The sequence below is a fragment of the Phyllostomus discolor genome, chromosome 3 (genome assembly GCF_004126475.2).
Source record: "Phyllostomus discolor isolate MPI-MPIP mPhyDis1 chromosome 3, mPhyDis1.pri.v3, whole genome shotgun sequence".
Taxonomy (NCBI): domain Eukaryota; kingdom Metazoa; phylum Chordata; class Mammalia; order Chiroptera; family Phyllostomidae; genus Phyllostomus; species Phyllostomus discolor.
This window is the reverse complement of record NC_040905.2, coordinates 213,963,789-213,974,980: the sequence shown is the minus strand read 5'-3', so window position 1 is coordinate 213,974,980 and position 11,192 is coordinate 213,963,789. Positions and strand designations below refer to the sequence as shown.

Here is an 11,192-nt window from a genome sequence, read left to right as displayed (position 1 = left end):
TCTCGGGGGCTCCCCCCCAGAACTCCAGTTTATTTCCATAAATAGGGTGCACGGTCTGCAGGCAGGAGCCCTAGGGAGCCCGCCTCCCCCCCCGCCGATGCCGGGCTGGGGCGGGAGTGTCGGTCAGTCCGGTGCCTCACCCGTGGCCTCCGCGAGTCCTCAGGGCAGGTTCCTGCCTTCTCCCCACAGCCCAGCCGCTCAGGGGTGGCCCGGGGTCGGAGCGGGGTGACGGGACACCGCCCCTGCAGGAGCCCCTGCACTCCCCGCCCAGTCTCTGTCCTCATCATGGCCCCCCGGGCAGGGCGGCCAGCGTGGCCTCTGCCGCAGTCCGGGCCCGGCGCTCCCCTGCGGTGCGGGCCGCCACGTCCATCCGCGGGTCTTGGCTGCCGTGTGAACGGCACCTCGGGCCGCCCGCGGTCAAGGTGGGGCCCAGCCGGACGGAGCTGCTGGCCGTCCTGCGCCAGGGAGCTCGTGGTGGGGGGCAGTCTGGCCGAGGGCAGGTGGCTGCCGCCTCCGGGGCTCCGGTGCAGGTCAGTGGCCGACTCGGAGGCCTGGCTGCCGCGGTGTGGCCCCTCCCGGGCGGGGCCTGGCCTAGCGCAGGAAGGACCGCCTCCCAGTGCGGAAGAAGGTCTCGATCTGCTCCAGCGACCGGCCCTTGGTCTCGGGCACGCAGCAGCCGGTGAACACCAGGTTCGCCAGGCAGACGGCGGAGAAGAAGTAGAAAGGCACATGAAGGCCGAAGGCGTTCTGGGGGCGGGGGGGGGGGGAGAGGCGGTGGGTGGTCACACGGGGCATGGGCCCTCCCACCCCCACAGGGGCTTCCTCAGCCCTGCTGGCGGTCGCCAGCCTTGGGGGCGCCCCGTGCCCTGTCCTCTGCTCAGGGCCCCGGGGCTCCCCACTGCCTCCAGCAGGAGACGCCCCTCAAGGCCCTGGAAGTCTGCACCCAGCCCTCCTCTGGCTCGGGGCCTGGGGTTGCCTCCCGCCCAGTGGGCTCCGCTCAGAGCCTGCCCTGGCCGGACCCCAGCTGCAGCCTCAGCTCAGGCAGCCTTGCCTGCCCCTCCCTGCCCGTCTGCGCCCCTCTCCCGGGGCTGTGTGCACCTCATCACCTAGCCCTCTGGCCCACGCTGGGCCCAGCCCTTCCCGGCCCTGGGCAGGCACAGCCTTAGCCGCCTGTCCGAGTCTCCTGCCCGCAAGCTGGGACCCAGGGCTCAGAGATCCACTGGCTACTGGGCTTAGGGCCCAGAGGTGGGGTTCAGCCGGGGGGGGCTCTCTGGGAGGTGTGCAGGGCACCCCGTGTGGGCTGAGACCCAACCTGCCCATCCAGACAGGAGGCCCAGCTGCCCTGGAGGGCGGCTGTGCCAGTGGGCGTGGCTTCCCAGCCCGGGAGGTCAGCTGACTTCTCAGAACTGTTCCCGGGCGGGTCGCTGTCACCAGCGAGCCAGAGCTGCGCTGGCCTCCCTGTGGAGGGCGTGCACCAGCCTCTGGGAGGACGGGAGGGGGAAGCCCAGCACAGGCCCGGCACTCACCACCACCAGCAGGAAGGACTTAGTGAGGGCGAAGGCGGTGAGCCAGCTGACCAGCACACAGAGCCCCGAGGCGGCGCCGCGGGCCCGCAGGGGCAGGATCTCCGACATCAGCAGCCAGGTGATGGGCCCCCAGCCCATGGCGTAGCCTGCGCAGGGCGGGACACGGGGCCGCTGAGAGAGCCCTCCCCGGCTGCCCCGGGCCGCCCAGGGTGGCAGGGCCCACCCCGCCACGGCCACGCCCTCCATGGCTCACCCACCTGACTGCCCGCCCGGCAGCCCGCCCTCCGGGTGGCGAGCCTGGCCCCGTACCCATGATGAAGAGCATGGTGGCCAGCAGGGGCACCAGGGTGAGGGGGCTGGTGGGCGCGGCCAGGGGCTGCTCCGTGTCCCCCGGGGGTGCGCTCTCCAGGCCCACGGTGATGTTCGGGGTCAGCGCCTTGGGGCCCAGGTGCACGTACAGCCCCAGCGTCAGGTTGGCGCAGAACATGACGGAGGCTGTGGACAGACGGGCGGCCCTCGGGCCGCGGCCCCGTGAGCCAGCTGCTCCTCGAGCCCTTCCATGCCCTGTGCCCGTGTGGCCCGGTCCTCGCCCGGGCGGCCGACGGGCCACTTGCTCAGGGCGCAGGCTCCCGCTGCCGCTGCGCCCCCACCCCCTCCCCGGGACGCGTCAGCGCCGCTCCCTCCCAGGAGCCCCGGCACACCTTCCCGGGCGCCCTGCACGCCGGGCCTGTGCCGGGTGCGGGGGGCAGGTCTGACCTGGGGAGCCCCGGAGCTCCCAGCCACACGGCAGCTGCCTGGAGGGGGAGGGGGAGGCAGCAGGACCCACCTGAGACGAAGAGCAGGGCCTTGCGGCCGGCCAGGTCCATGGTGAGGGCTGCAATGAGCACGGACAGGAGCCTCACGGCCCCTACGATGGCCGCGTCCTCCTCGGGGGGCTGCAGGGAGGGAGCCCGGGGCTGAGGGACCCTGGCCTGCTGCCCCCAGCCCTCCTCCCCTCTGCCCACCCCCCCTCCCCTGCCCCAAAGGCACTTGGGCTCGGGCCACGGCCTCTCGGAGCCACCCAGCCCCCAGCGAGCATGGGCACTTGGCCTGGTCGCCTGCCCCGGCCTCCAGGGGCCGTGCCTGACGGCACTGGCGGGACAGCTGTCACTAGTGTCCAGATCGCATCTCCCTCTGAGCCCAGGGCAGGCGGCGAGCCCACGAGCGCGTTATCTCCACTCTGCAGGGGAGGAAGCTGAGGTCTCGGGGCTGGGGGGGCAGCGGCTCTGCCCAGCGAGAGGCAGGGGCCCTGACCTGAGGCCCGCGGCCCCCGAGGCTGCGTGCGCGCACACTGGTTTTCTCCGTGACCCTGTGCGTCCGACTGCGAGACACCTGCTGCTGCTCTGCTGGGGAACGGGCGCCTGACCCAGACACGCCCCCGCCCCGCAGTCCCCGCCCACCCCCGCACCTGTGAGTACGCCCCCGAGCGTACGCCCCGCCCCCTGCGGGCGGCGCGGGGTCCTCACCAGCAGCACGGCGGTGCTGTTGAAGATGGGCTGCAGGTAGACCAGCACGGGCGTGATGCCCGTCAGCTGCTGCAGGAAGCGCATGAGCACGGCGATGGCGACGGGCCGGTACATGCGGGGGTCCCGGGCCTCGGCCCACGACATGCGGCTGCTCTGCAGACACAAGGCCGCCGCTGAGGGGGCTGAGGGAGCTGAGGGGGCTGGGCCCGCCCCCCAGCAGGCGCCGCCCTGCCCCGGACTGCACGGGGCGCGGCAGAGACTCCCTCCCTCTCCGGAAAACAGCCAGGGCCAGGGCATGGGCCGGGGGACCCCGCCCGGACGCCGGGCTCCTGGGGCAGTGGTGGGCCAAGGCGGGCTCCCGCCGGCCGGAGCTCAGGGTCGGGCCGTGACATCTGGAGGTGGCGACCCACGCGTCCCGGTTTCCCAGGAAAAGTGAGGCTCGGAGAGGCCACAGTCACACACAGCCGGGGGCACCGGGGGCGGGCTGGGCACTCCCCCCGCCCCCACACCTGTCTCTGGACGTTGTCCTGGATCTGCTGAAACTCCCGGCAGATGTCGGCGTCGGCCCCGCGCAGCCAGGCCAGCGCCTGCAGCGCCTCCGAGTCCCGGCCCCGCGAGAGGAGGAAGCGCGGGGAGCTGGGCATGAAGCTGAGCAGCAGGACCATGACGACCACGGGGCCCTCCCCGGCCACGGCCAGCCAGCGCCAAGGCAGCAGGAGGCCTGGGGGTGGGGGGCGGAGGGGCTGAGCTCCAGGGGTTTCTGGACACAGAAACCCCTCCCACTGGGCCTCTGAGCAACCTCATCTGACTCCAGGGCCAGTCCCAGGGCCACCTCCTATGGGAAGTCCACCCTGATTACCACAGGCCTCTGTGCTCTAGTCAGGAGTGGCCACAGGAATTGCCTAGCCCAGAGCCCAGGGCCCAGAAGGGTCTCAAGGGCCACGGCAGGGTCATGGTGGGGTAGCCTGACCACGCAAGACCCCGGGGCTCCACCACCAAACCCGGCCCCGCCTCCACCAGCTGCACCCCGACCCCTTTTCTGTGTGGGCTCCCCTCCCAAACTGATGGAAGCACTCAGCTGTCAAAAGACAGTGGGAAGACCATTGGCCCAGGCGGAGCCCTCACTGCCTGGCAGGCGGGGCCCGGTGACCCGAGGGGCAGGAACCCGCCTGCCTGGAGGCGCACCGCTGGCGGCACCCAGGGGTGGGTCTCTTGCTCCCAGCCAGCGAGAGGAGCTCGCCCACTCCTCCCTCCCCACCAGGCCCGCCCCGGGCACCCTGCCTCCCCCAGCCCACGCGGCGCTGGCCGTACCGAGGGCGTACAGAGACAGAGAGCCAAACACCGCCATGAGCTGGGGCGTGGCACCCAGAGCCCCGCGCACGCCCGGGGGGGCGATCTCAGACACGTACACCTGCAAGACACAGCGCCCCCACCCGGCCTTCGGTCAGAATGCTCGGCCGGGCCGACAGAGCGGCGGCGGCGGCCCAGTGGGCCTTGGGAAGAGGCAAGCGGAGGGGGCGGGGCCTTCTGGTGGGTCTCCTGCCCCGGCCACGACTCGCTCCGCGACCTCCCCTGGGCCTCAGCCTCCCCAACTGTCAGGTGGGCAGTGTGAGGCTGGGGGCTGGGAGGCAGTCTCCGCTCCCCCCACCCCAGGGCCTCCCCCACCCCCCTCGGGGCTTACGGACATGGAGGTCGGGGCCGAGGCACCAGGGAGGCGGCGGGACCTGGACTTCCCTTTCCTCCCCGTTGCTCAATGTGGAATTTCTCCGATTGAGCAATGTGTGACCGTCAGAAAATGGGGTAGGAAGTTGGGGAGCCCAGGGTGGGGGAAGCTGGGGCGTGGGGGCAGATGCCCCGAAAATGAGCTTCCCTGGTCGGGGTGAGCTGAAGTTCCTCAGCAAGCGCGCCCCCCCGCCCCCCCCCCACCGGTGGGCGGGGCCGGGAGGCCGGGAGCCCCTGGCTGAAGGTGGTCAGCGCAGTCCTGAGGCTGCGAGGGGCCCTGGGGTGGACTGTCCTGGCCTTACCGGGATGCAGGCCGCTGTGAGCCCTCCGGCAAAGCCCGTCAGCGTCCTGCCCAGCAGCAACATCCAGAGGCCGCGGGCGCCTGCCATGAGCGCGTAGCCGGCCACCGAGGGCACCGCCGAGAACATGATGCTCAGCTTCCGGCCCAGCAGGTCGTTGAGCAGCATGGCGCTGAGGCCGCCAGCCGCGGCGCCCAGCGTGAACACGGACTGTGGAGAAGGGGCAGGGCGGGCACGTCTGGGCACGCGGCACCCACTGCCCCGCAGAGCCTGGAGACAGCTGCTTTTCCGGGCTGGCTCTGGGGGCCGGGGCTGCAGACAGGCCTCAGGCCCAGCGTGGTAGTGAGCCTCCCGTCTCCAGAGGTGTACAAGCAGCCCGTGGACGGCCATTCCTTAGGGATGCCACAAAAGGGAGTCCTGCTCTGGGGAGGCGGTGGGGCTACGTGTCACGGCGGCCTCGTCCAGCCGGACGTCTACACGCCCGGTGCTCTGGCTCAGCGGCGGACGGGACGACTCCGTGGCCTGACGCCCCTGGGGTTTGAACCCCCGGGGGGACGCGGGTTCCCCGTGCAGCACGGTGAGCAGGGCCCAGTCGGGGAACGGGGCACGTGGCTCAGTCTCTCTGAGCCTCCGTCCCTCCCTCCCACTGGTTTGGGAGGAGCGTGGAGGCGCCTCCTCGGAGGGTGGGTCCCGGGGCCCGCCAGCTCTCACGTCCGGTGCCCAGCGCGACGCCTGGCGCACAGTGGGCGCTCAGTCCCTGGCGGCTGTTAGCAGCATCTCAGCTCGTATGCTGTAGCTGTGGGCCCGAGGCCCCGGAGACTTGGGTCCAGAATCTCGGACTCTGGAGCCCTGTGCTCTCCCTTCCCACGTGCCCCCAGCCTGTCCCGGCCTCCTCGCTCCGGCCGGGGCTGCTCCCTCGGGCAGCTGATGTCGGGGGCGTGTCTGCTCCGTTGCCACGGCCCCGCTCCTCGTGGGTGTCTGTGGAGCCCGCAGCCCCACGGGGTGGAGGCCTTAAGGGACGCCTCCCCACCTGCTCCTTCCCACGCCTTCTCCATTAGCTTTCACTTCCTCCTTTTGTTCCGGAGCCGTCATCGGGCCACACTCCTGCCTGCCCCCCCCCCGCCCCCGACCCCCCTGCCTGGAGCACATGGGGCAGGGCAGACCCCTACGGCTGAGGTTTATGGGGGCCCCTAGCTGGGGACAGAGCTCAGCGGGTGCCCGCACCCCCACCCTGCCCCTCCCTACTCAGAGCTCGGCCCTTACCCCAAACCAGGATGCCTGGACTTTGGTCAGGCTCAGGTTCGGATCCGGGGAGCGCTCCAGGGCCGGGATGACCGGGGACGTGTAGACCAGGGCGTAGCCGAAGCTGAAGTTGCCCAGCACGGCGGCGAAGGTGGCCAGGAAGACCCTCTTGTTCTGCGGGGCCCTGTGGGAGTGCGGTGGGGGCGGAGAGATCGGGGGTCCTGGAGTCCCTCCTCCTCACCGGTCTACCGCCTGTGCTGAGCGGCGGGCTCGGAGGGCGGCGTTGGAGGGGCCTGGGTCCAGGGCCGTCAGAGGGGCACCTCCCCAGGGCTGAGCGCCAGCTCCCTTGGGAAACCCCAGGGCGGGAGTACAGCCCTCATGACCGACGGATGGGATGGCCGCGGCTGAGACACGGAGGCGGGGTGGGGGGCTTCTCTCCCAAGAGGCGGAGAGGTCTGTGCTCCGGCATCGCTCCGCCCACCCAGGCTTGCTGTGGCACCTCAGGCAGGCCCTTAGCTCTCTGGGCTCCAGGCTCCCCGTCTGTGCCAGCTGGGGGCTGGGCCGGGCACTGGCAGGCGTGGGGGGCGGGGCGGCACACAGCCAGCTCCTGAAACGGGACTAGTGTCTCCGGGGCAGGGAAGAACCAGATGGCCCCTTGGTGGCCACTCCCGGGTGGTCAGCGGAGGCCCAAGGCGGAAAGCAGCCCCCGCCCGCAGCCCGCAAGCGCAGCACTCTCACCCGACTCGCGTCCTCTCCCCCAGCGCCGGGGGCGGGTTCTCGGGGAACGTGTCATAGTCCTGGCCCTCGGCTCCCAGCAGGGGCTCCTGCATGGCCGCCGCCGCTGTCACCTGCGCGCTGCCACCGAGGGGCCGGGGCAGGGTCTGGCTGCAGCGGCTCGGAGCATCCGGCCCAGCCCGTAGCTCCGCCCCCGCTGCCGCGATTGGCTGGCAGAATCGGCGCTGGCCAATGGGCGTCCGCGAGCGGTGCGGATGCTCGGAGGCAGGTCGCAGCCGGGCTTTCCCGGGGCGCGGGCTTGGGTACGGGGCGCCGGGCAGCCGGGCTTTCCCGGGGCGTAGACTCGGGCGCAGGGTGCGGGGCGCAGGCGTGGCACTGGGGCGGGGCGGCCTGGCTTTTTTCCCCTTGGGTGACCCCTGGAGGCCCCGGGGTCAGCCCTGAGAATGGGAACTCGCACCCGAGGGAAGCCGCAGACATTCGAGCGAGGCCTGGAGGCGGAGGCCCTCCCGAATGCTCCGAGTCCCTGTCGGGTCCGTGTCGGGGTTCGAGCCGGACCAGCGTGGGCCACAGACTGGGTCGCATACTGGAGCTCAGCTCCTGCCGGCTGCAGGACACTGAGGGCCAGAGCGGAGAAGCGACTCGCCAAGGTCACGCAGCGAGCGCGCTCACGCCTCCCCACAAAGGAAGGGGGGGAGCTCCGCCTCGCACTGGACTCCCTCCCTGCCCCGTGGGCCACCGCCGGGCGGCTCCCTCCCCTCCAGGGACGCGGTGAGACCAGGCTGGCGGCACCCAGGGCAGCGAGGGCCCGCGGGTGAGGGCAGACAGAGGAGGGGGTGGCGGCCTCCATGGGCCAGACTGTAGTCTCCCGGTTCCTGGTCTTTTCCGGCTGCAGACACGACTCGGGCTTGCGAAGCATCCAGGTAACAGCACAACATTTAAACTTAAGTAAAGCAGAAATGGAAAAATCCCTGTAAAACCGCCCTCAAAAAACACCACAGTGACCAGTTCCAGCTCTTTGCTTGGACTTTTCAGAGAGAGTGCTGGCTCCCACCCCATCCTGCGCGTGGAGGGGACACCCCACGCTCCCGGAAATGGGTCCTGGGCGTCCCGGCCCCGGCCGGTGCGGCTCAGTTGGGTAGAGTGTCCTGATCGTCGGGGAAAGGTCCCCAGTGCCATCCCAGGTCCCTGCTGTCCCCCCAGCCCTGCTCTGGGGGTGCTCTGGGGGTGCCCCGGAGACAGCCAATGACCCATGCTTCTTCCTCACAGCGGCGGGGCCCTCCCTCTCTCTAAAAGCAATGAGAAAATGTCCTTGGGTGACGGTTAAAAAAAATTAACCCCTTGTTGTTGAACATTTGGGTTACTTCCAAGTTTTCACCATTAAAATAGTGAAGTGTTTCTTGAAGGTTGTTGTAAGTCCCTCTTTTACTGTCATCAAAGTGCAACTACAGTAACACGATCCAGAGGACAGACGTCTCTCTCCCGACAGCCTCGGCCGCCCGCTGGCATTTTCTGTCTGCCCCCCCACCCGCCCCCCAGGTCTGCTTCACAGGTGTGGGCACGCTGTCCTCGCCGGGGTGACAGACAGAGGCTTTGGGTCCAGGCACGCCCAGTCAACGGTGACACTCACTGATAGTGTCGCGCAGCCCTCGGGACCGTGGCCTGAACTTGGGACGCTGCACCCCCTAACTGCAGCTCAGCGGGCGCACCTGTGTGTGCGCCCCTGTGGCCACTGCCAGGGTCGAGGCCCCGAGTGGAGGCTCAGACACTGCAATTGCCCCAGAAGGCCTAAGTACCCCTCCCCGGCCACCCCACCCTCCTGCACCCCACCACCATGAGGTCTGTCTTTTGGATTAGGTTCTCCTGGGCTGGAACCTTGCACCAGCGGAATCGTACTCTTGTTTCTGGCTTGTTCTCAATTCCTCTGTCCTCTTTTTAAGTCAAGTTATGGCCCCGGCTGCTGCGGCTCAGTGGATTGAGCGGGGGCCTGTGGACCAAAGGGTCGCTGGTTCAATTCCCAGTCAGGGCACAGGCCAGGGTTGCGGGCCAGGTCCCCAGTGGGGGGCACGAGAGAGGCAACCTCACACTGATGTTTCTCTCCCTCTCTCTCTCCTTCTTCCCTGCCCCCTAAAATAAGTAAACAGAGCAACTGTATGTGTCACCCCCACACAGCCCATGAACTCGAGGTGAGTGTATGTGGTTGGTGAGTGTGGGTGGCGGTGTACCCCACACCCCTGCCCCCCATCAAGACACAGAAGATTCCATCCCCCTAGTGGGTTCCTTTGTGTCCTCTTCCGGCCGCCCCCACCCACCCCCCTCGCCCGGCAGACCGCTGCTCACCCTGCTGACTGTGCACTGGGTGCGCCCTCCCCAGAACCCCAGGGACGGGGCCGTGACGTGGGCGCCCTGCTGCCCGGCTTCTCCCACTGCGCACGGCCGTCGGGGGGCCTGCGGGTGCTTCTCCGGGGCCTGTCCCCTTCTGCTGCTGCGGAGGGGTGCCCCGCGGTGTCCGCCGCCCTCTGACGGGCAGCTGGCCGGCCCAGCGAAGCGGCTGGGTCCGACCGCGTCTGTAGCCCTGAACTAACGGCTCCCGAAGGTTCCTCTGTGGACGGACCTGGATTTGCTGGGGAATCTTCTGTCGAGGCGTCAGGGCCACTGCGACATCTGTGCTCTTGACATTAGCAGTGTGCGGAGGGCCACTGTGTCCTCAGGGCAGGGTCCTCACCCCCCAGCTGGCCCCGGGCCTCCATCAGTGGCTTAGAGTTCCCTGGCCTGAGCTCCGCCTCCTGCCTCACCCCCACCGGTCCGCGGAACAAGCGGCCCCTGGGGTCACCAAGTTTGGGGACCGCTGCCTTAAAGGGTCGTCTCCGTGGTCCTCGGGCCTCTCTTGGCCTCGCCACCGGTGGGCTGGTGCCTTCTATCCTGGACTCGGGGCTGCTGGGGGGACGGGATGTGTACACGCTCCTCTCCCACTCCCACCTGTGCCTCGCAGGGCAGGGCACCCGGGGTGCCAGAAGCCCTTTGCCCGCCTGAACTCAGAACCCCCCCTCCCCCGCTGCTTCGGCCCCCATGCGGGAAGTCCCTTGCGGAGGCATCAGGAAGCGCTGGTCCGGGAGCAGGCACACCTGTCTGGCTGGGGCCTCGGGCCTGGGAGAGCCGGTTCCCCTCCCCGCCCGGGGCCACACCCTTGTGGGGCTGGGCCCCCGACCGCCCCACCCGCAGCCCCAGCCCCTCTCTTGCTTCCTCAAAGGAAGGGCCCTCAGCTGACCCGCTCAGACAGCGGGTCCAGGAAGCCGGTGGCAGCCGTGGGGTGAGCCTGGCCCCGGACCAGGGAGCCTCTCTGCTGGAAAGTAAGCTTCCTGCAGAGCTGCCGGTGGGGGACGGGCTGCGCGAGGACCACCCGGCTCCTGGCTCACCTCCACCCCTGGCTGGTCCCGGGCGGTGGGGCTTAAAGAAGGCCCCGGCCCACACTGGGCCCTGGAACCGGGAGGAGCCCGCGGATGGATCTGCGCTCTGGTGACCACCCCTGGGGTGCTTCAGAGCACCCACTTTCCTCATCTGTGAGCTCGCCAGCGCCCGTGCCCACCCCGTGGGCAGAGGGCAGCCTTGAGGGTGCTCCCCCCACAGTGGGACAGAGTCCCTGTAGAGCAGTCTGCGGCGGCCGCTCCGCGCCCTGGGAACTGGTGCGGCTGCATGCCAGCCTCCTGCGGCGCCTGCCCCAGGAAGGAGGTGAGGGGCGGCGGAGGGGGCGCCCGAGAGCCACAGGTGCCCCGCCCCGCCCCGCCCCGCGGTAGAGAGCACTGCCCCGGTGGCCCGCGCTCCTGTGACGCCCGGAGCGCTTCTCTTCGAAGAGGGAGAGGCGGGGGGAGGCACAGTGGGGACCCTGCCTCCTCCTTCCCACAGATGGGCCGTCCAGGGCCCCTCGGGGAGACCGTCTCTGCCGCCCAGCTGTCCGGCGCCCCCGCCGCTGCCCGCCACGCTCCAGGCGCCGCCGCCCCCAGCCCGGAGGACTCGGACCTGGGGCAGTCCGTGGCCCTGGCCGCCGCCCTGGCTCTGCTCTTCCTTCTGCTCTCGGCCTGGCTGGGCTGGGGCGGACCTGTCCACGCCTGCCGCTGACCGGGGCCCCGGGCAGGCCTGGTGGCACGGGGAGGGCACAGCCGGGGACG

General features: G+C 70.2%; 1 protein-coding gene across 2 annotated transcripts; it reads right to left on the bottom strand.

The window, feature by feature from the left end:
* Positions 1-194: 194 nt before the first annotated feature.
* SLC2A6 (solute carrier family 2 member 6) lies at positions 195-7,162 on the bottom strand. 2 transcript variants are annotated; one of them, XM_028524616.2, is made up of 11 exons: positions 7,033-7,162; positions 6,316-6,478; positions 5,056-5,262; positions 4,343-4,442; positions 3,541-3,752; positions 3,032-3,184; positions 2,353-2,461; positions 1,836-2,021; positions 1,527-1,672; positions 587-747; positions 195-551 (listed from the first exon to the last, which is right to left on the bottom strand). In XM_028524616.2, exons 1-10 carry the CDS (start codon positions 7,122-7,124, stop codon positions 592-594), a joined length of 1,524 nt encoding a protein of 507 aa, XP_028380417.1. In that variant the 5' UTR covers positions 7,125-7,162; the 3' UTR covers positions 195-551; positions 587-591. The 2 variants fall into 2 exon arrangements, with proteins under 2 accessions (XP_028380417.1, XP_035878357.1); XM_036022464.1 differs by lacking the exon at positions 195-551 and having other exon boundaries at positions 613-747; positions 3,032-3,179.
* Positions 7,163-11,192: the final 4,030 nt, after the last annotated feature.

Excerpts from the sequence above, each read along its gene's own strand:
- SLC2A6 (XM_028524616.2), bottom strand. The coding sequence starts at position 7,124 with ATGCAGGAGCCCCTGCTGGGAGCCGAGGGCCAGGACTATGACACGTTC. Across the intron at positions 5,263-6,315 it reads TCCAGGCATCCTGGTTTGGG|TCCGTGTTCACGCTGGGCGC; the intron begins GTAAGGGCCGAG and ends CCTTCTCCACAG. Across the intron at positions 1,673-1,835 it reads CACCATGCTCTTCATCATGG|GCTACGCCATGGGCTGGGGG; the intron begins GTACGGGGCCAG and ends CGCCCTGCGCAG.